At 40.5% G+C, this 27,631-nt stretch overlaps 2 protein-coding genes across 2 annotated transcripts in view; one reads left to right on the top strand and one right to left on the bottom strand.

Annotated features, from left to right (window-relative positions):
- Positions 1-25,185, top strand: part of Drak (Death-associated protein kinase related) — a 379,771-nt gene extending 354,586 nt beyond the window's left edge. The window contains exons 2-5 of the mRNA XM_065238458.1: positions 20,162-20,374; positions 20,453-20,628; positions 20,697-21,015; positions 21,074-25,185. Coding sequence (XP_065094530.1) covers positions 20,162-20,374; positions 20,453-20,628; positions 20,697-21,015; positions 21,074-21,872 — 1,507 coding nt within the window. The 3' untranslated portion in view covers positions 21,873-25,185. The remainder of the gene's footprint in view (positions 1-20,161; positions 20,375-20,452; positions 20,629-20,696; positions 21,016-21,073) is intronic.
- LOC135715039 (uncharacterized) lies at positions 24,679-27,040 on the bottom strand. The gene is made up of 5 exons (XM_065238450.1): positions 26,774-27,040; positions 26,527-26,725; positions 25,626-26,469; positions 24,830-25,145; positions 24,679-24,753 (listed from the first exon to the last, which is right to left on the bottom strand). The coding sequence occupies exons 1-5, from the start codon at positions 27,038-27,040 to the stop codon at positions 24,679-24,681; spliced, it is 1,701 nt and encodes a 566-aa protein (XP_065094522.1).
- Between the last annotated feature and the right edge of the window lie 591 nt (positions 27,041-27,631).

Below are 27,631 nucleotides of genomic sequence, written 5' to 3'. Positions count from 1 at the left end.
CAAATTTCCGTACCGGCGACACATAGTTAGTTGGGTACTCAAAAAACCGAAACTTTCTGAAGTGTTTCCAAAGCAAACCCAAAACAAAAAAAGAACGAACGTCTTGAAGAACTTGCCAAAAGCGGCGGGATAGCGTAGCTGAATGAATCAGGCCTGCAAAGGTTATTGATGGGGTGGACACGGGCGATTAAGTAGGTGCGAAAAAATTGAAACTAGTCGCTCATTATTCGGGGACAAATATGGATTCGCACTACGGTGGGGATTTTTTTTTAGAACCGCTTGTGTTCTCTCTATGAGGCGGTATGGATATCAGTTTGATCGAGCACTTAAAAATTGGGAATTTGCATGATTCCGTCGCATTTTTTCTGTTTGAATCTGCAAGTTACCTCAGGTACGGAAACAAATCTATTTTAATTTCAACGTTAAAAATGTGGCTCAGGGTCGCAAAAACCAAACATTGTCCGAGGCAATATGGAATCCGATGGCTTTTATTGGAGCACCGCGCTCGCTAAGCTAGTCAGTCGTCTCTCGTCGTGTGGGTGGTAGTCACGCAGAACTGGTTTCGCTTTAATTAGAGAGGGAGTAGCACGCACTTTTTTTCTCGGTTCTTGTCGATGCGTACGGATTTGGATCAAAATCGAATCTCCAAACGGTGTGATGGAAGGATTCAGAGGGGGTGATGAAATCGGAGGGAATCGACGAATTAAGTTGTCATACAGCATCGGAGCATGGAGGAGATTTAAAACTTTCGATTTGGGGAACTGCTCTGATTTTCGTTTCACCAATCCTAGAGAAGTACAACCGCAAGCCACGTGGGTTGATGAAGTCGTTCCTTTCATAAATTTGACACTGATCTTAATCGCTAGCTTTTCCTTGTTTGGTGATTTGGATTTGTGTTAATTTCCAGCGAATATGGAATGGGTGTTTATTGACCATAAAATTGTAACACCAAATGTCACGGTTCTCGGCATTTTTTTTTCTCTCAGTGTTCCTAACCTAATTATGAGATTAAATCGATCGTTTTGATGTGCATTTAAACCCCCCAATAAAAGTCCACGCACCAGCATTTGTAACAACGAATTTCCACTACCGAAAAGGCCTTCGACCGCTGCGTAGACTTCCGTGTCTGCCGAATGCTGCGTGCTTCTGAATTAGACCGGCGGATGGGTTGGTGGGGGTCATTAAAATCAATGGTTTCGGATCGATACGAGCGAGTAAGGTGGCTTGGCGGAAGAGCGATGAGCGGTTGTTTACGAAAAGTGGAAGGAGACGATGCCGGTAGAAGATTGTTTGTGGAACACACCGGGTAGAAGAAACTAATGATGACCAAAACCACGTCGGGGACCGATTTAACAGAGTGTTAATGGTTTTTCATAGAGTCAGGCAAAGCAACAGCAGTATCGTATTCTCTCGCCTTGTTTTATGAATGAATCAACGGTTTTCGTGAATGAAATTTTACTGCTGACTAAATACTATCCAGTACGACTTGGATGCGTGATTCTGCGCTCTGGTGACTCTGAAAATGATGTTTCCATCCATTGATCCGTAAATATTGTTCATTTGTTATGATTGGAAAGAAGGTTACTGGCTAAACTTTTTTCTGTAGAAGTATGCGCCGTAGCAAGCTCCGAAGGCACTTTTGTCGCCAAATGCCTTTATTTTTGAGTCAACAAATCTAATTTTCGTGGTCCATGCATGTCTAATGTGTCTAATAATGTCTAATACAGGGCTGGTAGTGAGTCACTTTTTAGTTACTTGGTCACTTTTTTCAAACCACTCTCTAAAAAGTCTCTTTTTTTAAAGCTAAGTCACTAAAGTCACTCTTTCTATTTTAATTTCTATTTTAATCTTTTTTAAACATGAATCTATTTCAAGATTGATCATTCTTCTGAATAGATTTTGTTCTATTTTTTGAACAATTCGAAGATGACGACCTAGTATGGAGTTTTTTTTTACGTTTAATCGTTCTTCTCTATCTACACTCATTTGGCTAAATAAAGTTTCCTCAGTTTTCCAGGTTTTTCCATAACTTTGGCGGATAATTTCCAGTTTTATAATGAGAATGTTATTTGTGAAATTCGTTAAAAATATGTTTCGAACGCAAACGTTTTTAATACATGACAATCAGTTTTAAAGAAACAGATTTACTATCAAATCCATTAAATGTTGAAGTTGAACACTTACTTCATTTTAGTAGGCATAAGATCACAACATTTTTAATATCTTGACGTTTCGTACTAACAAAAATGTGGAAACTTTAATGAAGTTCTATTGATCTCAGAAAAGCTAGATCTAGAGATCTTCGGGGAATAAGGGAAAGTCCCCGAAACTTTAGTCCAGACTATTGAATTGGTTTAAAAATCTGTAAGCGTAAGTTTAGACACATTCAGGATAATTCCACGATGTGCTGAATTAAAATCGAGAACCCATAAGATGTGCCGAAAGATTCAGTACGGAGACCTTCAGAAAATTTATGAATACTTCAGAAATATTTCAGGAACTTCACAGAAATCCAGTGAATTCCAGGAACTTGAAAGGTGTTTACAAGGTTACTGAAATTCGCATCTTTTCTCTCATATTCGTTCATCGTGTGCGACGGTACTCGAAGCATCGGTATTTGAGCAAAACTCTAGAATGATGTGGATGCCCACATAAAAGCAAATCGTAAAGAATGCTCGATGAGAGAGGAGTGTGAGTGCCGATGCACCACTCAAATCTTCGTGCAGCGTGCTCTTCTTCGCTTCATCGTTCGCAACGCGAGCGGTGGAGAGCGTGCTTCGTATGCTTTAGTCCTCATGACGATGCGAATGGTTTTTCGCATCATCGCGATGCTCATGCTTTGATCCTCACGAAGATGCGTTTAGTTTATTCTTCAACGCGAACGGGAATAGTTTATTCAACACGATGAGTCGTGAAGGCCGTGAATCGTTGTGGAAAAAAAATTAGTGACGCGGTGGAAGAAGTGGCTGGAGCGGATAAAAAAGTAAAATACAAGTGTCTGGTGGAAATCGATAGCGATAAACGGTGTCCGTATGAACAAGCAACGCTTATTCCCTCAAATTTCAAACGACATTTCCTCACAATCCACCCGGATGTGGCTCGTCGATTGGGGCTTTCGCAAAGTGAACGTAGTGCTAGTGCAAGTGGGGATGGGCAACCGAGTCCCGCTAAGCGAGCAAAAAGTGCCAAAGTTTTGGTGGACACCGAAAGGAAGAGAGTTCTTCTTGGAACACTAATGTTGGTTGCTGAGAACAATTTGCCTTTTTGTTATCCGGAATGGAAGGCAATTAAATTGTTAAATGAACCAACATGGGATGCAGTGAAATTAAAAATTACACGGAATACTCTGCCGCCTCTCGTTAGTCGGGCAGCGGATATAATGAGAAATGAACTTATCGGGTTACTCCGTAATAAGCTCATTTGCTTGAAAATGTACTCTGCAACGCGTCACGGCAAATCGGTTTTCGCGATAAACGTGACTGTATCAGACGATGAAGGAGACGTTCACATTTACCATCTTGGTAAGTAAATCATTATTAATGTATACAACTGAAAAAGAAAACGATTCCAAAATGGTTATTGTGAAAGAAAACACATTATCCCACCGTTAATCCGCACCTAGTTAATCCAACGCCTCGATAATCCAACTACACGAAGGAATTGAAAAAGTACCGTGCAATTCTCGTAAAAATGTAGTGCATGCCACATGAAAAGCATCCAACAAATAATTAAAATTATTTATCATTGTTGATTGCAATTCAATTGAGTGACGGCTTATTTTTTATGTTGATTAACCAACGCGCACCTCCAAATCACGTACAAAAGTTTTCTTATAGCACTCTCTTAAATCTTTTGCCATAATTCTAATTGTTCTCAAATTATTGTAATTTTAAAAACTTATAATTTGACTATATTTTCGACCCATCTCTTTCAATGAAAAACTATAATTGAAGCAAGCTACCAGACAACACTCTATACTGAAAAGTTCCACACAGATTCGCAAATCGTTTCGGATCGATGTTTTTTGAATTACTTGTTATTTTACACAGGTGTTTGTTGTTGTCCAACATGCCATTTTACATATTTGGTACCCTAATTTTGTTCACGACTAACACTTGAAAAGAGCTTATGTAAAAATGATACGCATCAAAAGAAAAATATACATCTCGTGAACGATTTGTTTGATCGAGATGGTGTGTTCGAAGAAGTTGTGCCTTTCAAGAAAAAATATACACTATAAAAAATATTTGATTTTTTACAAAAAAAAAAAATCAAAATTATCAAACAAAATTAAAATTACCCAAATTGCATATTGTTCTAAAATATTTTTTATATAACACTATTGTAGTTTAGATAAAGCGCTACCTAGTGACAATGTGTATTTGCTGGGCAATTCATAAACAAAAAAGTTGTGGATTATTTTAAAAATTAGTATTTTTCAAAATACTACCTACAGTTATCGAATATCTTTGAAATAGACAACACTAAATTTACAACAAAAAAGCTCATACTGCTTAAATTGCCAATTTTTGCCCTTTTGAGATGTTATTGGCGAGTGTTCAATATTGTAAATATTTTTAACGAAAAGCCCAATTAATTTCCTTAAACTTTGCACTACACAGTTTTTCAATCATACGCATGAGTTAAGATAGAACTAATTATGAGGCCGTTCGCAATGCTGAGTTTCAAAATTGTTTTAAACTCCTCGACAATTCTATAATTTGAAACTGTCAAAAATAAAACTGCAACACGATCAGCGCAACGCACAGTTCTAAAAGATGTTTGCAATCATCAAGTTCCATAAACTTTACTGTTTTCTATGAAGTTCATAGAGTCGTTTGTGAAGCTCTTCGAAACATCTTTAAATACATACAAAGAAATTTGAAACAGAGTTCCATTCGTGTTTCAAACTCGCTCAGAAATAAAACAGTATAGTCGAGCAGTTGCAAATCTGGTGCAAAATAGTGCTCGAATAATGAAACTGCAACTCAGCATTGCGAGAGGTGCGTTTCTGTTCTAGTTTCAAATTGAAACAATCCTTATAAAATACAACAGCATTGCGAACGGCCTGAGTAAGAGACCGTATATGGGAAAAGTGTATTTTTCTAATCGGGCCCATATACGGCTAGCTAGTTTCGAATACCACGGTGGAATAGAAAATAACCATAAGAAGTGTTTGACAGCCTTTTCGGGTCACCGTTAGTGCTGTAGCTACACAATAGGAACGAGCAAAGCGGACAGACCCCCTCCAGAATTGTCCAGGACCGACCACCTCAGATTTTTTAAAGTTTTTTTTGCTCGTATTGCGTTTTGTAGCATAACTAGCTTTGACAATAAACTTTATTTTTCAATATGGCGTAACAACCCCGCCCGAGCTACTTAAAAAAAGACTTATCTGCTTTTGTAAACAATGCGTACGATCGTCGATTTGACGTAACTGAGAGCGCGTCCACGCATACTAACACCACGATCAGATAGGGGAAACCTTCCCCAACTTAATACTGGTGTTAGTGTGCATGGGTGAGTTCCCAGTTGCGTCAAATCGAGTATCCGAGATGTATAATACCATTCGCAAATTATGGCATTCATCTCATAAATAAAAATGTATTAAATAAAATGGCGTTCTTAGGTATTTATTTAGTTCACATTATATAATAACATTAATACTTAATATGTCTATTTAAACAAATTAAAAACCTTTGCATCATGATATGAACATTTTGAAAACAATTTTGTTTTAATGTTATTTTCAGATATAGGAATAAATGAGTAAATTTTTTGCGTTCCTTGAATTGTTCTTGCTTCACAATTGCTTCAAGGTTAAATTTACTTTGATACATTTTCGAAAAATTCAATAGCAGTTTTTATCGACGTATTATTTCAGATTGCAAAAAAACTCGCGTCATTTTGTGTAAAAAAGCAAAAGGAATCGAGCGACGCAAGCTTTTTGGAATCTGAAATAATGCGTTGAAAAAAAACTGCTATTGAATTTTTTTTTTCTCCTTTTGGTTTGTTTTTTTCCGTCGATCTTGTTTTCCGTGCTGAGCACCAATGCTACCGACGTGCCAGGAAGGCAGCTCCCACACCTGGACCCTACCTATCGACCCATCAACTCATGAATCGGGGACCAACGGCTTTACTTCCCATCCGAAGGAAGGCGTGATCAGAGATGTTATGCCTCAGAACATCCCGGCGGCGCCGACTGGGATTGAACCCAGGCCTGCTGGGGCGAGAGGTAATCACGCTTACCACTACACCACCCATTGATTTTTTTGAAAATGTATCAAAGTAAATTACACCTTAGCTTTATATTCGTCTGATTTTACAAAACCAAATGATAAACTCGTCAACTCTTCCTCCTTTCGATTATTTTCCCAGTTATATAATTCTTTGACATTTTTTATTGGATGTTCACGTTCTCTGGTTAAACTGGCTCGTGTAGCCATGCGCTTTATCGTACCTCCAATATCATCATGGTATTTTGCCATGGGACGTCGCAAAGAAATGCCATTCAACTTATATTTCATACTTAGACTTGAACTTGCAGAGGCTAGAAAAATTCTTACGGTTTTGTACTGTGAAGCATAAAATTAATCTTCTTCATTATTTTGCTCTGATCTGTACGTAAAAAACTATTCATTTTGGAAATAAACAGGTTAACAACAACTGCAGCATTTGTCAACTCTTCTGAGATAATTATGAAACTAAAATGAAGCACTTGCCAGTTTCCTTTAAAGTATATAACGCATAGAAGGATAGCAGCTTGCAGTGGCGTCGCCCTAACCTCAATCTACCTGTTCAGCAACTCCCAAAACGTAAACAAACAAAACAATATTGGTTCCAATGGATACAAATCAGTGAAACTAGAAGACGCCATGCCTTTTGAAACTGAATTGAATGTAAACATGACCCTAAATAACGTTCTCAAAGTTGTTGAACAGGTAATAAGTGAGGTTACGCGACGCCACTGGTAGCTTGTTGTACATTCCAATGATGAGATTGTGCTTCATTCTGCAGTACAAAGGAGTAATTTTCAGAAAAATCACAAATGACTAAAAATTCACCGACTTGCAAATTATTTTTCGTTGTTTTAAAGAATTTAGATTGTTCTGTTTTAATGAAATCGTGCGGTGATACCGTAATTTTTCACAAAAATATGAAACAAAGCCTTCAGGCTCTTTTACAATAGTTTGTATATCACATCTATTAATGGTTACCCACTGTTCGAACGACAGTTGATCAATCATATTTTCTTCCAATTGTTGTGACTTTGTTGTTACTTTCTAATTGTTGTAAATTTGAGTAATTTTAATTTTGTTTAATAATTTTGATTTTTTTTTTTGTAAAAAATCAAATAATTTTTATAATGTATATTTTTCTTAAAAGGCACAATACTTGTCCACAACTTCACCAAGGCACCATCTCGATCAAACAAACCGTTTGCGAGATATATGTTTTTCAATTTATGCGTATCATTTTTGCATAAGCCCTTTTCGAGTGTTAGTCGTGTACAAAACTAGTGTACCAAATATGTAAAATGGCATGTTGGGCAATAACAAACAACTGTGCAAAGTTTGAACATAATCATAGAAGGTCGATCAAAAAATTAAAAAAAAATCCTAATTAGAAATGGAACTGCTGTACTTTGGCTTGGAGTGTAGCTTCAACTTTCTTCACAAAAAAGGATGAATGATCTATAAATCTATAAAAAAAACTAAATCAAAATGCATTCAGTAATTAAGAGCTAATTCCTAATGATTTGCGGACTAGTGGTCATTACATTCAGTAGTAGTTCCTTAATCTTTGAGTAATAAACATAAAATTCAAAAAAAAAATTTCCAGTAGAGATTTAACAAGACATCATATTTATTCCCTTCTTTGAATTAAGCGGCACATGAAATGACGGAGCGTCAGACAAAAGAAAATCTTAAAAACATTATTGAGCAGGAGATGGCATCATTTGGCATCGACTACAAACAAGTTCTCGCGATTGCTTCAGACAATGGCCAAAATATGTTAGCCACGGTCCTAGAGTTGAAGAAATGTTTTGGGCCAGCTGTTACGGGTTCGCTGGCGGTAATGCTTGAAAAGGAAAACGCATTCCTCGGTACTTTGGCAGCAGACGACGAACTAGATAGCGACACAGTGGAGACGGAGAAGGATGAAGACGAACAGGAACATTGTGACGATGTACCCGAATGTGACCTAAAAACCGAGGAAGAAACCGATGATTTCACAGAGGCTCAAGCAAGAGGCTGGAGATACTAATGATAATGTTTATGATGAAGATGACGATGACACCAGAACACGCCTCAACTGCAAATCCATTAAAAACATAATGTTCCTGAAGTCTAACGAATCCCTGTGGCCTAAGGTTATAGATGTTCTGGAACCAGAGGTGAAATAGTTAAGGGTGGATTGATATCAAAGACTGTTTTTTATGGTTGCTTTTTCTCTTTCGTTAATTTGATATTCTTATAAATAAAAAAAATTAAAACTAAGCAAATAGCAGTATTTGAAAGTTATTGCACTACACATACAAAGAAATTTTTATCCTCAGCATATATCCCTGACTTCTTTAAATGCAGCATTAAACCCTCCACTTCAACGTCGTTTTTGTAAGCGTTTTCAAAATGAAGCGATGTCTTTCAGAAGCAACAACTTATCGAATGTTGAAGACAGAAGAAAGACAAAAAAAAACCATAATTCTTGAGCGATTTTTCAATCCGATGTAAGTGCTTTTAAAAACAAATCTTCAATCGTCGATTTCACGAAATTCTCAGCAATCCTACGCAAATTAACAAGATGACATTGAAGTGGAAACATTCCCTTTCTGTGTAACTAGTTTACGTGGGAGTGCTGAAAGTTTCATCGAATCGAAGTACGAAAACGTAAGTTATTCGCCCCTGAATTGTTTATAATTTAAGTGTATTTAATAAAATGTTGCGTTATTTAGAATACGCTTTTGAAGAAACCATAAAACAGCTTGGTAAAAATTAGGATTTCTTTGTCCTCTTCTTTGTAATGCAATAAACATGTTTAAATGGGTGACTTAGAATTGTTTATTATGTCAATTTTCCGAATAAATGAAGTTCTCAGCAGCATGTGCAATATTTGAATATGCCCTAATGATATCGCACGAAGCGTATTGACGCTGACAACGTCTCTCCGTCGGGATGCTATTTTTACTCTTACGCTTATCCCACACGTTTCAATATATAGACGCGAAGGGGAATTATTGACAATACTATTGATGATGTGAATACAGAAATATTGTCAATATCGATGTTTTGACGTCAATATTGAATGTATTGACAATACGATTATTGTCAATAAAAGCGATCGTGTAGGGGTCACTTAAGGCCGATAGCATAATGATAGCGAAGAGTAGTGAAGGGGCGAGCAAAGCGTACAAACGTATGGAAATTCCCATTATTGATATTATTCCTTATATTCGTTTGGACGCTTTGCTCGCCTCTTCGCTTCTCTTCGCTCTTACTATTAGCGAATTCGTTTATTATTCAGTTCCAACCTGGATCGGGTATCAAGATTGGGTCTGCTTGTTTTCTGACAACCGTCAGTTTGCCTGTTTGTTTTTAAAACCTAGCTCAGGTTGAGGTTCGTACTGACAAAAAGTTTGGTTTCGCACTGGGTTGGAACTGGTTCCAACCCCGATAATAAACGAATTCGCTATATGTAATCGGCGTTTCTCATTAACAAAAAATAGTTCCCCTTTGCACTAGTTCACGTAAACCCACTATCAAAATCAAGACACTCTTCAACGCCAGTAAGGGGCTGTTCATTAACTACGTAGACAGTTTTATTGGGATTATTGACCCCCTTCCCCCTGCGTAGACAATTGTCCATACATTTTTTTAAATTTGTATGGGCCATGGATAATTCCCAACCCCCCTCAACATGTCTACGTACTTTATGGACAGCCCCTAATCAGTTAATTGATTTCGTTAGCGCGCGCAGCGCAAGCTAAAGAAACGACACAAGCAACCACATAAAGCTTCGTTCATGAACGATAATAGCAATGATGCTCTTCATGAAGATGATCAATCCGGTGTATTCTTCTACGAGTGGCATCGCTCGCGAAGAACGATTGCTGTGATCGTGTTGCTGGAAATTTGAGAGTGAGTGACCCATGCTCAATGGGTGCATGTGGTCACTCAGCGAATGAAGGGAAGGTGGTAGAAACAAAATAACACAAATTGCTTCGTCAACATAAGCGATCGCACACGAAGAATGAACTCCGAACGCATTGTTGCTGTTCTTCTACCGCGATGGGAAAATAGTCCGACCATCGCTTCAGTGCAATAATCAGTAACCTTGGGTGTTTACGAGAATTCCATTTATTTTAAAGCAGAACCGAGATCTTCATTAGAGTTGAGAGTTTTAGGGAAGCTCCGAGAACATCAAGACAGATCAGATAATTAAAGGGTAGTTCTATAAATTTCAAGGAAATTGTAGGAACTAGAATTTCAGGTTTGCTCAGAGAAATTTTCTGGAACGCAATAAAAATTATAGAAACATCCGGAAAATGTGAGAGTATTTCGAGGAAATTGCAAGATCTAAAAAAATCAAAAATTTAGCTAAGTTGATTAGAGAACATCAACGAAGTTCCATTAATAAAAAAAAAAGGTGAGATTTTTCAGCAAGCACCGATATTTTCAAGAACTTCCAGAGAACTTCTAATAAATTTAAATATTTTTAGATTGTTTCATTATATTCAGTGAAATTCCGAGTAGTTCGAGGACGATCAGATAACATCAGAAAAATTACATTAACTTAAGGAAATTTGCAAAGAAGTTCCTTAGAATTATGGGATATTCCGAGAATTCTATGATTGATCCGAAAACTTAAGAAGCTCCAGAGAATTAAAAATATATATCAGAAAATTTGTCGGAACATTTGATCAATTTAGAGAAATTAAGGTAAAGCATAGAAAAATTCTGGGATGTTCAGGCTTTCCAGGGAAAATTTGTAATTTAAGACAAAGTTCCGTGAGTGTTTATTAAGTTTATAAAACTTAAGGAAAATTGTAGAACTTAAAGGCAATTGAATCATTCCCAGTAAAATACTAAGATATTCAGGGCAGTCTACAGAATTCTACGGAAATTAAGAAATATTTTGGGCAGTTTTAAAAACATCAGGAAACTCTAGACTATTGAAGAAGCTATGAATTGGTTTGGATAATTTGAACTTCAGACAAATCTTGAGAACTTCAGTGACAATCATAGAACTATAATAATTATTTTGCTGCGGAAGCTAAAACAAGTTACTGAAATTTCAGAATAACTACAAAAACGTTTCGATAATTTCATAAAAGTTTATGGAACTTAAAGGAAGATCCGAGAACTGTAGGAACTTTTATGGACATTTCGGGAGCAACTCAAATAAGTTTAGTAAAACTCCAAAAACAAAGGGAATTTCAGGGGAGTTCAGTTCCATTAGTTTCACTAAATTAGCGGGAAGTCCCCAGATTTTCAAAGAACTATTGAGGTTTTCACATATGTAAGTCAGTGTTCACTCGGCTGTCGACAAAAGCAGGCCACTCTCGATATGTGCCACGCGATCGTCTGTTTTCTCGGCAGCAATCATTGTGTGGTCCTCCTCATTGTTCTCCATCAGCAGTTATTTCGGTCGATGCGTCGTCGACTTTGGAAAGCAACCGTTTAGTGATGAGTGTGCGAGTGCTGACCACGTTCTGCGTCCATTGCTGCAATGGAAGCGCTCTGACTCCCGTTGGCGTAACTGCCATACAATGAAACCACTGGAAGCGGCTCCAGTTCTGATGGATGAGGCTTTTTGGATAGTGGAAGATAAAGTGTTTATTGTGTTGTACCTTTTGACTATAGTTTTAAGATGTACTGTATAGTGACCAAGAATCTTCGGCTCTGCAAAGTTAATTCGTTTGAGCCTTATCAAATATATTAAGGAACAACATATGTAAGTCCTGAAGTTCCCGCAAGCTTAACAATTTTTAGAACAGTTCAATTAAATTCACGGTAGTACAACAAGCTTCATGGGGAACTGCAAACTCTTAAGAGAAGTTTCGAGAACTTCGAGAAAGATATTGATCTCGCTAATAAAGCTCTAAACAAAAAAAAAACTTTAAGTAAGAACAGATGTCCTCAGAGCAGAGATACTCCAGAGCTGGGAAATTACATAAATTTAAAAAAAATGTTTCGGAAATTCAGTGAACTTTTAACACTTTAGAGAAGATTCATGATCGTTAGGAAAATTGTGGAAACTTTAGGAAGTCCGAAAAAGTTTAGAGAAGTATTGCGAACATCAGACTAGTTTCTCAAACTACAATAGAACTTCACGGCAATTTAATTAACTTCAGGAATATTTTGGGAACTTTCAAGTAGTTCTGAAGACCTAAAATTCCTCAGAACTACCATGAAAGCAGATTGCAGTTGATGTTTTTCTCATAGATTTTTTTCCTAGAAGTCCCGTGGAATGAGGTCCTTAGAAATTATAATAAAATTTCATGAACCTTAAAACTGTGCAAGGAATTTGACTCCAGATTCTTGAAATTTTTTATGAAGTATTATAACTTTTCAGTTCAGAATTTATATAATTTGTGGGAAATATGCGTATTTTAGAACCAAAACCTCTGAATTTTAAAAATGTATCTTTTAATGAAGATTATTTCATTCTGGATCTATAAAGTTTAATGTTTGAATGAAAATAACTAGGAATATTAAATGTTTTTATTTTAAAATGCATTCTTAGCAAGAAAATTATTAAATTTCCTGAATAATGATAAGATTCTCTGAGACATCCAGGTATTTTACGGAAAAATAAAATTCCCTGAGAATTCTCGGATTTCATGTTTTCCAAGTTAGTAGAAGCTTGGAGGGCTAGTCATAAACTTTCTATTCCTACGATTTTCCTATCATACATATTTAAGTGGTTATGTGAATCTAATTGAATAAGTCTAAAACATCAAACATTTATTTGGTATGTCATCAGAACGACTAATTTTCTTCCCTTAGGTCACTTTTTAGTCACTTTTTACAACTATAAGTCACTATTTGGTCACTTATTTCTTCAACATGGTCACTAAAATCACTATTTTTGACTGGGCACTTGATTTGACCACCATTGCATTTGTTTTTGAACTCTCATGTGATTTGAGGTGTCGCATTATGGGTTTTGGTTAAAGTTAGAAACTGGCCACTTCCCCTGGAGTACCCGGAACAAGTCCGGATGTGTTCAATATAATCCTGGGTTTTTGATATAACCACCATTGCACTTGTTTTTGAATTCTCATGTGATTTGAGGTGTCGCATGATGGGTTTTGGTTCAAGTCAGAAACTGGCCGCTTCCCCTGGGGTACTCGGAACATGTTCGGATGTGTCCAATATGATCTTGGGCTTTCGATATAACCACCATTGCACTTGTTTTTGAATTCTCATGTGATTTGAGGTGTCGCATGACGGGTTTTGCTCCAAGTCAAACTGGCCACTCCCCCCGGGGTACCCGGAACATGTTCGGATGTGTGCAATATAATCCTAGGCCCTTGATATAACCACCATTGCACTTGTTTTTGCATTCTCATGTAATTGGAGGTGCCGCATGATGGGTTTTGGTCCAAGTCAGAAACTGGCCACTTCCCCTGGGGTACTCGGAACATGTCCGGATGTGTTCAATGTGGTCCTGGGCACTTGATTTAACCACCATTGCTTTTGTTTTTGAACTCTCATGTGATTTGAGGTGTCGCATTATGGGTTTTGGTTAAAGTTAGAAACTGGCCACTTCCCCTGGAGTACCCGGAACAAGTCCGGATGTGTTCAATGTGGTCCTGGGTCCTTTATATTACCATAATTGCACTTGTTTTTGAATTATCGTGTGATTTAAGGTGTCGCATGACATTTGCACTTGCATTTGAATTCTCTTGGGATTTGAGGTGCCGTATAATGGGTTTTGGTCCAAGTCAGAAACTGGTCACTTCCCCTGGAGTACCCGGAACATGTCCGAATCTGTTTAATATAATCCTGGGCTCTTGATATAATCACAATTACACTTGGTTTTGAATTCTCATGTGATTTGAGGTGTCGTATGATGGGTTTTGCTCCAAGTCAGAAACTGACCACTTCCCCTGAGGTACCCGGAATGTGTCTAATATGATCCTGGGCACGTGATATAACCACCATTGCACTTGTTTGGTTCATGTCAGAAACTGGCCACTTCTCCTGGAGTACCCGGAACATGTCCGGATGTGTTCAATATGATCCTGGGCACGTGATATAACCACAATTGCACTTATTTTTGAATTATCATGTGATTTAAGGTGTCGCATGACGGGTTTTAGTCCAAGTCAGAAACTGGCCATATCCTTTGGGGTACCCGGAATGTGTCTAATATGATCCTGGGCACGTGATATAACCACCATTGCACTTGTTTTTAAATTCTCATGTGATTTGAGGTGTCGCATGATGGGTTTTGCTCCAAGTCAGAAACTGGCCACTTCCCCTGAGGTACCCGGAACATGTTCGAATGTGTCTAATATGATTCTGGGCTCTTGATATAACCATAATTGCACTTGTTTTTGATTTTTTCATGTGATTTGAGGTGCCGCACGATTGGTTTTGGTCCAAGTCAGAAACTGGCCACTTCCCCTGGGGTACCCGGAACATGTCCGGATGTGTTCAATATAATCCTGGGCTCTTGATATAACCACCATTGCACTTGTTTTTGAATTCTCATGTGATTTGAGGTGTCGCATGATGGGTTTTGCTCCAAGTCAGAAACTGGCCACTTCCCCTGGGGTACCCGGAACATGTCCGGATGTGTTCAATATAATCCTGGGCTCTTGATATAACCACCATTGCACTTGTTTTTGAATTCTCATGTGATTTGAGGTGTCGCATGATGGGTTTTGGTTCAAGTCAGAAACTGGCCACTTACCCTGGGGTACCCGGAACATGTCCGGATGTGTTGAATGTGGTCCTGGGCGTTTGATATAACCAACATTGCACTTGTTTTTGAACTGTCATGTTATTTGAGGTGTCGCATTATGGGTTTTGCTCCAAGTCAGAAACTGGCCACTTCCCCTGGGGTACCCGGAACATGTCCGGATGTGTTCAATATAATCCTGGGTACTTGATATAATCACCATTGCACTTGTTTTTGAATTCTTATGTGATTTGAGGTGTCGCATGATGGGTTTTGCTCCAATTCAGAAACTAGCCACTTCCCCTGGGGTACCCGGTACATGTCCGGATCTGTTCAATATAATCCTGGGTACTTGATATAACCACCATTGCACTTGTTTTTGCATTCTCATGTAATTGGAGGTGTCGCATGATGGGTTTTGGTGCAAGTCAGAAACTGGTCACTCCCCCCGGGGTACCCGGAACAATTTCGGATGTGTTCAATGTGGTTTTGGGCCCTTCATATAACCATAATTGCACTTGTTTTTGAATTCTCACGTAATTTGAGGTGTCGCATGACGGGTTTTGGTCCAAGTCAGAAACTGGCCACTTCCTCTGGGGTACCCAGAATGTGTCTAATATGATCCTGGACACGTGATATAACCACCATTGCACTTGTTTTAGAATTTTCATGTGATTTAACGTGTCGCATGATGGGTTTTGCTCCAATTCAGAAGCTGGCCACTTCCCCTGAGGTACCCGGAACATGTTCGGATGTGTCTAATATTATTCTAGGCTCTTGATACATCCACCATTGAATTTCTTTTCGAATTCTCATGTGATTTGAGGTGTCGCATGATGGGTTTTTGGTTAAAGTCAGAAACTGGCCACTTACCCTGGGATACCCGGAACATGTCCGGATGTGTTGAATGTGGTCCTGGGCGTTTGATATAACCAACATTGCACTTGTTTTTGAATTCTCATGTTATTTGAGGTGCCGCATGATAGATTTTGGTCCAAGTCAAACTGAACACTTCCCCTGGGGTACCCGGAACAAATCCGGATGTGTTCAATATAATCCTGGGCTCTTGATATAACCACCATTGCACTTGTTTTTGAATTCTCATGTGATTTGAGGTGTCGCATGATGGGTTTTGGTCCAAGTCAGAAACTGGTCACTTCCCCTGGAGTACTCGGAACATGTCCGGATGTGTTCAATGTGATCCAGGGTTCTTGATATAACCTCCATTGCACTTGTTTTAGAATTCTCATGTGATTTGAGGTGCCAGATGATGGGTTTAAAACGATTAAGGCCAATTACAGACCTACGACCCGATTCACCGGAACATGTTCCGACCATATCTCCGGAACAAGATTAGTTCTATGGGAAAACAATACCTTTCATTTTTCGGTTGTTGTGTCCTATTCGTTTCAGTGGTTGCCGAGAAACACGACTTAGTTCCCTAAATCCGTGTATTTTGGATCTTGTTCCGTCTATATATCCGCAACCAGATGAACGATTTCAAAAATATCCTTTATGGGACCATGAAACCTTTCATTTGGTGGTTGATGCGTCCAATTCGGTTCAGTGGTTGTCGAGAATCACAAACACATAGAAAAAAGGGTGTAACTTCAAGAATATTTCAAGAACTTAAGGTAATATCGGTCATGAGTTTTAGCCTTCTTCAAGGGTTATTGTTGAAGTCAATTTATGATGAGAAACCCTTTAAAACAAGCAATTCTTCCAGTCCCAGTCGTCACCATCACTAATTTAATCCGGAAAAAGAAGAATTTTTAGAAAGATTAAAGATCTTTAAGGTATGTTCTGAGAACTTCAGGGCAGTTCCATGAATTACACTTAAATTTCGAAGATCAAAGAACTTCGCGACAGGTTTATTAACTTCAAAAAAGTTCCAAGTACTTTACAAGAAATTCAAGAAACTCCAGAAAAATATAGGGGACTTTGAAGATCTTAAGGAAAGGTCAGAGAGCTTTGAGAATGTTCTGAGAACGTCACGGCAGTTTCATGAATATACGAATGTTTTTATTTTAAACTTCAGAAAAGTTTTGAGAGCCGTTCGATTCCAAGAACAAAATCCAAAAAAATTCAAAGAAGTTGGCAGTCCCATAAACGTCACGAAAATTGCGGAACCTTTAATGATGGTACTGGAACTTTAGGAAAATTTTGTGAACTTTATGTGACTTCCATTAACCACAGAAAAAAAAAGAGGGATCCTTCAAGAAGTTCTGAGAATTTTAAGGGAATTACAAGAATTTAAATTTCAGGGTAGTTTTGAGAACATCCAGAACTACGGGGAAGTTTTAACGTTCTTTATGTTAGGTTGCGATAGCTTAAGGGCAGTTCCATAGATTTTACGCAAATTTAGGTTACTTTAGTGAAGATCAAAAGCTTCAGGGCAGTTCTATTAAATTAAGAAAAATTTCAGTAGTTTTACAGGAGTAGCCAAAACTTCATTTGAGTTTGATGATCTTAAGGGATGTTATGTAAACTTCAGTGCAGTTCTATGAATATTCGGAAAATGCAGCAAAATTCCGAGGGCTTCAGATACATTTTGAGTAATTAAAGGCAGTTCCATTAACTCGAGTAAAATAGCGAGATGGCGAGAGAACTTAAGAAAAAAAAAATCAGAAACTTCACAGAAATTTATGAGAAATTCACGGAACAACAGAGAACTTCGGGCAGTTTACATATCTTTAGGGCAGTTTTATCAATTTCAGGGCATTCCAAGAACATCATCAGAAAACTAATGAGAGCTGCAGGGATGTTTCAAAAACTTCAGGACGATCCTCACAAAAATATTAGACACTATAAAGAAGTTCCGAAAAATGAAAGGAAATATCGAGGTTTTCGGGGAAGTTTCATGATCAGACGACGGGTTAACACTCCGAACACGATGCTTCCGGTAATATGTGTAACTGCATATGTACTTACAATGTTTGAACAGCTATTTATTGGTGAATTGCAAAACTATTGGTGCCATTTGAAACTACTGACTTTAAAGTTTCAATTTGCCTCCTTCTCCCTCTCCCCAACCATAAAATTGTAAATCTCTACTATCATCGAGACGACCGCGAGTAATCGGTTCAATTCCTTTAACCCTAGATTTAAGACATTAATTATGTAAAACGCAAATGATAGCTTGGCTCTGTAAAGTTTATTTGATTGAACCTGAACAAATAAATTAATACAAAAAATACCGGAGGCATCGTGTTCGGAGTGTTAGTAATGGTAGTTCCAAGAACTCATCTGGGAACTTCAGGGAAGCTTTGAGCACTTCAAGGCCGTACCATCAGCTTCAGGGAAATTGCAGGAACTTTAAGGAAGTTCTACGAACTTCAGGAATATCCATAGCATTTCAGGAAAGTTAAGAGAACTTCAAAGAAGTTCAGGGAACTTGAGAAAAAATGGCAAGTTTGGTCTAGAGATCCTTGGGGAAGCTCAGAGACCTTAAGGGCAATGCCAATAACCTCAGGAAAGTCCAGACTTGCGGGAAATTTAAGGATGAAGTTCCGGAAATTTCAGGAAGGTCCTGGGGTTTTCAAGGAAATTCAAAGCTTTTTAGGACAATTTTATTTATTGCTGGGCAGTTCCAATAACTTCAGAAGAGTCAGGGAAGATCAGAGATCCTCAAAACAGTTTAATTAACTGCAAGGAAAATGCAGGAATTTTACAAATTTTGCGAGATCTTCAAAGGCGTTCAAAGAACCCCAGAGAAATGTTGAGATTTTTAGCGAAGACAACATATCAAGAAGACTGGCAACCCTTCCATCTTCTCATACGTCCGGTATGAGACAGGCAGAATGGCGTCATCTGTCGCTCAAAGGTAAATGCTTCGATCGAATTGGATAGCAAAGGTTTAATTTTAGGCAGTTTAATTTTTGGCAGAGATTTTCCTTGTACGTAGAGCAGTTCCTGATGTTCTGAAAAACTATGATAAGTCCAAGCATTTCAGGAATGCAATAGAAACGAAAACTTCATGCAATTGCGAAAAATTCAGAGAAGGTGAGAGATTTTAAGGGAAGTTCCATGAGCTTCAGGGAAAAATAACTGCTAGGCCGTTCAATTTGCTTCAGGAAAAAGTTCTAAGTAATTCAGAGAGTTTAGAGAGATTTATTGAAGTTCAGAGCAGGGTTCTGCATTTTCGAAACAAAGAAAAGACAATGAACTCTCCACAGAATCGCTTCATTGGGAGCAATTTCATTTTCGTGTAAGTTAATGTGATTCATGCTATGGAGTTACGATGAACATTACTCTTATCAAACATGACTTGGCTATCGCTTGTTTCGTTCGTCAAGATCATCAGTTCAGTTCATTTGAAGCAGAGACCTTGTTTCAATTCACGCAATGAATGAATCGAAAACTGCCTCCTTCGAATGACTCGTTTTTTCCACTGTCACTTCAATTCGGGGCTTATTCGACTTGTCACGCGTTGCGTCGTCAGGCATCAACATTTAGGGGCAATATCGGTTGCCGATAGGAATGCCATCCGGATTATATGTAGTAATAAATTGTTATTACTGTTGTTATTTATTAAATTACTGAGGCCATTCTGAAGTCCAAGATGCCAGCCATCGGGCTGAGGAAAAGTCTCAAATACCCTACAGCATAGGTATTTTCTAAACGGAGATAACGCTTAGATGCTGAAAATCGACATTCGACGTATTTGTAGGTTATTCGACACTTCTTCTGAAATCGGGGGCCACCATCTTGAATTTCAAAATTACGTCGGACTTCGATTTCCGGCCTCTAGATATCCCCCTGATTCCAAAAACACCCACTTTGATCTGTATATAACAGTGTTTCACTCTTTTACTGAACCAAAGCTGCCATCTTTGATTTTAAAATGGCGTCAAACATCGTTTTCTGGCCTCTATACGTTACTGGGATTTCGAAAATATCCATAGGGATGGGTATTTAACGGTATTTCCCACTTTTTCTGAAACCAGACGTCGCCATTTTGGATTTCAAGATGGCGTCTGACATCGATTTTCGGCACCTACGTCACCTCCCCGTTCCAAAAATACCCAGATTGTAGGTTATTTGGCACTTTTCCTCAAATAGAAATCCGCCATCTTGGATTTCAAAATGGCATCAGATATCGATTTCATGACCTCGAAAAAAATTCTATGAAAATCCTATTTTTTCAGAAAAGGTTAATATTTCGTTAAGAGTTAAGATCAGATATTAAATTGAATTTTTACCAGATGTACTAACGCATTCCCTCAACTTCCAACTCTCCACTCCACAGAGGAAAGTACGGTATCGTTCGGCGAGCGGTAGACAAGAAAACCGGCGTCAACTATGCTGCCAAGTTCCTGCGCCGGCGGCGTCGTGGCCAGTGCTGCGCCAAGGAGATCAACCACGAGATAGCGGTGCTGATGCTGTGCGCCAACTCGCACCACATTGTGCGGCTTCACGCCGTGCACGAAACCCGCCAGGAGACAGCCCTCATTCTGGAACTGTGAGTATCCACCCGAAAATCTCTTGCTTAACGGACTTGGGACTGATCATTCGCTCTCTTTTTCACATTTTTACACAGCGCTACCGGTGGCGAATTGCAGACCCTGATCGACAGCAAAGGACAGCTTTCGGAAGCGAAAACTCGAACCTGTATGCGCGAGATTCTGCGCGCTCTGAACCACATGCACAAACAGTCCATCGCCCATCTGGACTTGAAACCGCAGAACATCCTGCTTAGCGGCGAGGATGTTGAAGGTAACTGCTTTCTCTCAAAAGGTCCGTCTCTAAAGATATCTCCTAAAACGTTTGTTTTTATTTTTTAGATGGTCTCAAATTGTGCGACTTCGGTATCGCGCGTATCGTCGAGGATACGGGCAAGATATACGAGATCCTGGGTACACCGGACTACGTGGCACCGGAGGTGCTCCACTACGAGCCCCTGTCGCTGCAGACGGACATCTGGTCGATCGGGGTGCTCACCTACGTTCTGCTGACCGGCTGTTCGCCCTTCGGCGGCGACAACAAGCAGGAAACGTTCCTCAATATTACCAAATGCTTGCTCACCTTCCCGGAGGACCTGTTCGAGGACGTGTCGGAGGATGCGATCGATTTTATCAAGAGTGCGCTTCGAATCAAGCCAAGGTGAGTAAACCAGCCTGCAAAGTCCTTCCAAACTCGTTACAATTTGATTCCATTTCAGGGAGCGCCCCACGGTTGAGGACTGCCTCGAGCATCGGTGGCTCAAGGAGGAAAGCGTGCGCCGGACCAGCGAAGCGTTGGCCGCCTCTGTCACAGCACAAATCGAGTCGGAATTCTGCCCCGCTGTGAACGGCCACGTTCACAAACAAACCATCGAAATCGTGCTTACCAATGGCCATAGTAATGGGTACAAATCCTCCGACGAGAAACCGCAGGAACCATCATCCCCGGTCGCCACCGCCGTCGATGAAGACGACGCGGAAACCAACAAAGAGAACGTTCTAGTACAAAGTCCCACCACCGGGTCCACCGCTCAGCAGCAACAACAACCCCAGCTGACCAGTGTGGTGGAAATCGTGACCGTTTCGCTCTTCCCGGACGCACCAACTACGCCGAAGGTCAGCCGCAAAGCGCCACCATCCGAGCAGCACCAGAACCACAATCACCACCACAATCACAATCACCACCATCACAGTCATCACAACACCAACAACAATAACAACAACAACAACAACGTGGTAGTAAGACACTCTACGACGGCTACATCGGTGACCGCCCCATCGGTCAAGGCTTACGTACAAAAGTTCCAGCAGCACCAGCACTGCGACTCGACTGCAGCGGTGATGCTCCCGATGGAGAACGGGTTCTGTTCCGCGGCCGCTGCCACCCTGTGCTGTCTCAAGTGCAGCGAAGAATCGACGACGGCCGGAGCGACCGCCGCCGGGTTGGCCGTGGCCGTTGCAACCGTTGCCAGCCGGAAGACGCTGCAGCCGTGCGGGGACAAGGGCATCATTTGCTGAGAACCGCTCGGCAGCACCGGGCGGCCCCTGGTGCGGAGGTAGTACTAGCTAGTAGTATGCAGCAGTGTAGTCAGAACGGGGAAGAAAGACCGCTTGAAGCGCGTCGGTCGGAGGATGTACTTATAAGGTGGTCACCGTCAGACTTCTCGGTTGTCGAGAAGTGGAGGAAAGAATACAAATACTAAGCGGAAGCGGAAGTTGATTAGCCGTTGCCAGTCGTATACAGTAGGAATCGTACAACAACCGGCGGTCGGAATTATTGCTTTAGCGAGTTAAGCAAGGTTAAGATGGAGTTGTAATTTGTTTGATAAGTTTTCTTCTTTTTCTGTCCTGTTCTCGGAATTTCTACTCAGTGGAAGAAACTGTTCTTCATTTTTGTTTTTGATAGTTTTGAATTGGTACTTTGGTTCTTTTTTTTTCCTATGAATAAATGGGAGCAATTGGATGATCTTTGTTCTAATTAGCGGCAAATTGCTCTAGAGACGTATTTGGAACTAGGGAGCTCATCGTTGGTGCAATGCAGTTGAGGATTTCGGAGTTCTGGCCTATTTGAAAATTCTCGGAAGATTGTGTAATCGGTATCAGTATATCGCGCTGGTGTGATTCTATGTGTCGCTCGCATGACATTGGTCATCTGGGGATGGATTCCGGAACATTCGGAATCTGGTGCACAGTGATCAGACCCGAAATTGGATATTTCAAAAAGGGTAAACATGTTGTAAATGAGTAAAGCACAAATCGCTGATGTGATGTAATATGAGGGGGTTAGAAGAAAAGGGGTGTAAGTGACTTTGATCGATTCTCTTCATCGACTTTCTCTTTTGATAGCGACAGCTTTATAAACAGATTTTGCGCTATTTTTGCCACATAGTTGGATAAAGGAGGTTCTCATCTAGCATCCAAAACCTTCTAACCCCCTCATATGTCACAAGATGTCAACAGAAAATTGGTCACCTAGAACCATGTTCTGATACAACCGAAATCTACAGCAATGTGAACCGTAAAAATTTGAAATAGCTCAAAAACAATCGGAATGATCCATTCTCTTCGGACCATATTGGGGCCCAAGTTGGCTGGAAACGTTTGGTCACCGTCAAAGACATGCGAATCGAATGCCTCTATTCATGTTGGGGTATTGTTTTAAGTTGCATCAAGCATACCACACTGGCATGGCACTGAGATTAGAGAATCCAAATAATGGTCAAACGGCCATATTGGCCAGACTCTGTTTTATGAAAATGGTGTTGGACCACTCGAGGTCATGCTGGTTAACTGGAAAGTTCTACTGGAAGGTCATTTTGGAGCTATCTAAACGGTTCTGTAGACCATGGCTTGTACATGTCAAAAGTTTGTGAATTGTTGACGCTTCAGAAAGGCGTTTCTCATCTAATGGTCCTAACTATTCCTAAAAATGATGATGATGATGCCTGACTTACATTTATGGTGAATTGCAACTCTTTGGTTTACACAATACAGTGGGATCCCCTTGGTGTTACTAAAGCCAATACCATTTTGGCGTTTGTAAGACCAGTCAACAATGTTGGACACTTTTAGGCAATTTCGGTTTTTTTTAGGACATTCAGCTTTTAAGAACACTATTTATGTACATTGAATATCATTTTGTCTGATTGTTCATGGCATATTGGTAATTTCAAGATATTTCGAAAATTTTGGGCGTCTCACGGCAATTGAATCCAACTTATATTTGAGTCCCGTTCACTCAAATTCGCAAAAGCGTAGCTCAATCATAGAATGAGTAAAAAATTGACTCATTTTACTCAAGTGTGAGTGACATTTACTCATCTATGAGTGACCTACGCTGGGTCCTTGATGAAGAAACTTCGGTGGAGGTGAACGCTCTACACTAGCGTAACAACAATTGTTGGTGTCCAACTCAATCATTCGATGATTGATCGACAGGGAACGGATCAGTGATGGGCACGCAAATCTTCACCGCATATTACGGACAACAGGTGAAGGGTACAAGTTCTTCCTTCATTATACAAATAACATTAAAACACACAAGTTTTGTACGAAACACAAACTCTAACTACACTACATTTATTCTGAACAGACTACACCACAAATTACAATAATATTTCTCGGTCTCGCAGGACCGTCTTCGACCTTGTGCCACTTATCAACTAAAATACAAAATATCCGTTATCTACTCTCTAACCCGATCCCAGTATCCCATCGTGTATGTGGTGAGTTTCACAAGAGATCGAATCGTAGACCGAATCTCTCGCTCTCATCGTCCACCTCATCTCCCGTGTGCTAATGAAAGCGAAAGTGATCTGGATCTACAATCAACTGCTGGTCGATCGATGGCCAGTACAATAGCCGGAGCCATCATCTGGTCGGCTGTTACGGTGATAGTATTGTGCTAGGGTGGTCCTCACAGACATGCTCACCCACCCAGAAATATCCGTTTCTGAAAATAAAGAATCCTCTTCGATTGGGATGGGATAGGGGAAAGGTATACAAAATTATAATTCGATATCGTGGGTCGACTCTGCAACAGGTAACAAACAAATCTTCTCGACTGGCCGCTTCAATACTCCTGATCCAGTTTTGAGTGTAACTACTCTTACAACACCGTCGCTACCGGGATGTACTTGGACAATTCGACCCATACGCCAACGCATCGGTGGTTGATTATTATCCTGCACGATGACGAGCCTTCCTACTTCGATTGCCGCAGGTGGATTCCATCGCCTTGATCTACCTTGCAGCTGGCAAAGGTATTCTCGCTTCCATCTATCCCAGAAGTGTTGCAACTGCTGCTGAACTGCCTGCCAATGCTTCAGTCGATTTGTTGGCACCGTTCGCAGATCTTCTTCGGGAAAAGATTGTTGAGAGGTTCCAACCAAGAAATGAGCTGGGGTTAACGGTTCGAGATCATTTGGATCGTTAGACATCGGTGTTAGGGGTCTGGAGTTCAAGCAACCCTCTACCTGAACCAGCAGCGTGTTCATATCTTCCAGTGTAACTGGGTTATAACCAATGACCCGTAGTATATGGTGTTTGGCCGATCGAACCGCTGCTTCCCACAGTCCTCCGAAGTGGGGTGCGCTGGGAGGGTTGAAGTGCCATTCGATCCCTTCATCAGCGCAGAACCTAGACACCTGATCTCGATGTTGTCTCTCCTTCCATAATGTAAACAGTTCCTGCAGCTGGTTTCGGGCTCCAACGAAATTAGTGCCGTTGTCCGAATACAAATCGGTACACCTTCCTCTACGTGCGATGAAACGTCGGAGTGCTTGCAGGAACCTGTCGGTGGACAAGTCAGACACCAGTTCGATGTGCACGGCCTTCGTACACATACATACAAAAATTGACACGTATGCCTTGACAGCAACACGACGTGGTCCTGGCCGAATATAAACCGGCCCGAAGTAGTCAACACCAGTTTTCGAGAAGGGGCGAGAAACTGTGACTCTCGATGCAGGTAACTCTCCCATGAATTGCTGCACCAGCTTTGGTTTCGACCTGAAGCACGTTAGACACTGATGGACTACTTGTCTAGCAACATTTCTTCCTCCTAATGGTCAGAAACGTTGACGGATCGATCCCAACAAAAGTTGCGGACCAGCGTGAAGCAAACGAAGGTGATATTGCTCAAAAATCATCTTGGTACAGCGATGACGTGCTGGCAGTATCATAGGGTGCTTGGTGGCGTCAGACTCTCTGGAATTCTTCAAACGCCCACCAATCCTCAAAATGCCTTCTTCGCAAATAAACGGGCTATACCAGCGCAAGGGTGACCTTCTGGATACAGGCTCATTCCTCCTAACAGCCTTCAGCTCTTCTGGAAACGCTTCTTTCTGGACCTTCCGAATGAGAACGAACTCCGCCTTGCGTAACTCGTCTGACGACAGGAATCCAGTCGATCGATTTTCCCTTGAGTTTCGAAGTGACCGCATCAATCGCAACCATATGGCGATGCACCGAACCAGTACTGTGTAGGAAGTTGACTTGGAAATGAACCATTCGTTGAACTCTTCAACCGCTGAAGCTGAGGTGACAACTGCCGTTCGTCTTTTTTCCTCTTCGAACACCCCCTCAGACAGAAGGTTCACTGAGATTGGCCAAGTGTTTCGATCCTGAGCTAGCCAGCTCGGCCCATGCCACCAAAAATTGTTGTTGAGTATCTCTTTCGGTCCGATTCCCCTCGAAACCAAATCTGCCGGATTGTCAGCACCCGCAATGTGCCTCCATTCGCAACCTTCCGTAATCGCCTGGATTTTCGCTACTCTGTTTGCGACGAATACAGACCAAGTAGACGGAGAAGCCTGTATCCAGCGAAGAGCACACGTTGAATCTACCCAAAACGTCGTGCGAACAGTAAGTTTGGTAGCCTGTAGAACCTTCTCGAGAACTTGTGCAGCTACCAGTGCACCACAAAGCTCCAATCGAGGAATTGATTGGGATTTCAGAGGAGCAACCTTGGATTTAGAAGTGAGTAGTTGAACCTTGACATTTCCATCCTGATCCTGGCTTCGAATATATAGACATCCACCGTATGCCTTCATCGACGCATCCGAGAAGCAGTGAATCTCGATCTCCATGGCTTGAGGAATGATCACACAACGATCTATACGGATATCGTTGAGGATCGGTAGTTGGACGTGAAATTTTCTCCAAGACTCACCCACCGTCGAAGGTATCGGCTTATCCCAATTTATCCTCTTGCCGTCTTCATCCTCCAAAGTCCACAAAAGCTGCATGAAGACCTTAGCAGCTGTAATAGTGGTACCGATGAATCCCAACGGATCAAACAAGGTGGCGATGATCGAGAGGACCTGACGTTTGGTGAGTACTTCGTCTGGATTGATCGGCGGAATTTCAAACTGAAATCGGAAAACGTCGGAATTAGGGAGCCATGTTAGTCCTAACGCCTTGACGGAAGGGTCTGGATCGAGATTGATTCCTTCGGATGCACGGATCGCAAGATTCTCTTCGGGAATTCCGTACAAGACTTCTGCACAGTTGGATGCCCATTTTCTGAGCCGAAAACCACCGCTGCTCGTCATTCCTTCTAGCTGAATCTGCAGCTTCTTGGCCTCCTCCAGAGTATCGCAGCCCGTGATCACGTCATCCATATACGTATCTTCGGTAATCGCAGCAACTGCCAATGGATATCGATCGCCTTCGTCCATTGCCATTTTTGCAAATTTGAGTGAACGTGACTCAAATATGAGTCAGATTCATTTGCCGTGTAAAAAAAAGTGAAATATTGCTCGAATATGAGTAAATATCACTCGTATTCGAGCTGAAATTTGAAATCGAGAAAATTTTACTCAGTTTTCGATTGACGGTGATTTTGAGAATTTGAATAAACAGAACGCTTTTTTGAGTGAAATTTATCCGATTCCTCGGAACAAGATCGGTCGATTGTAAAATTTCTCACCTGTAAATTTGTTTATGGATGAGGATTAATACAGTAGAAACCGAAAAAGGATGTCCAAATAGTTTTTCAATCCCATAATATGAGCATTTTTTTTTAGAAGATTAGCGCATTAGAGACTGCAAATGGATGTCCAACCCAACGTCAAATAACAGCTGCCGATTTGTTAATTGGTATTTAAATCCCACTAAGTATTTTTTTAATTCAAACAGTAGAGGCCAGGTATGAACGTCGGATAAATTTTCGAATTGCATTGCATTGTACCAACGAAACTTTCCAACAGAGAGGAGCTCCAATTTATCCAAATAGATGCCGTTGCTAAATCATTTGTTCCGCCAAAATTAGTTTC

The sequence above is a fragment of the Ochlerotatus camptorhynchus genome, unplaced genomic scaffold (assembly GCF_037179485.1).
Source record: "Ochlerotatus camptorhynchus isolate MF236.1 unplaced genomic scaffold, CSIRO-AGI_Acam_v1.1 ptg000788l, whole genome shotgun sequence".
NCBI classification, from domain to species: Eukaryota; Metazoa; Arthropoda; class Insecta; order Diptera; family Culicidae; genus Ochlerotatus; species Ochlerotatus camptorhynchus.
Note: the sequence above shows the minus strand (reverse complement) of the source record. Positions and strands in the feature narration are given on the sequence as shown.

Coding starts and splice junctions, on each gene's coding strand:
- LOC135715039 (XM_065238450.1), bottom strand. CDS start 27,040: ATGGCAATGGACGAAGGCGATCGATATCCATTGGCAGTTGCTGCGATT. Junction 26,470..26,526: donor GCCGATACCTTCGACGGTGG/GTGAGTCTTGGA, acceptor ATATCCGTATAG/ATCGTTGTGTGATCATTCCT. Junction 24,754..24,829: donor TGAACACGCTGCTGGTTCAG/GTAGAGGGTTGC, acceptor CGTTAACCCCAG/CTCATTTCTTGGTTGGAACC.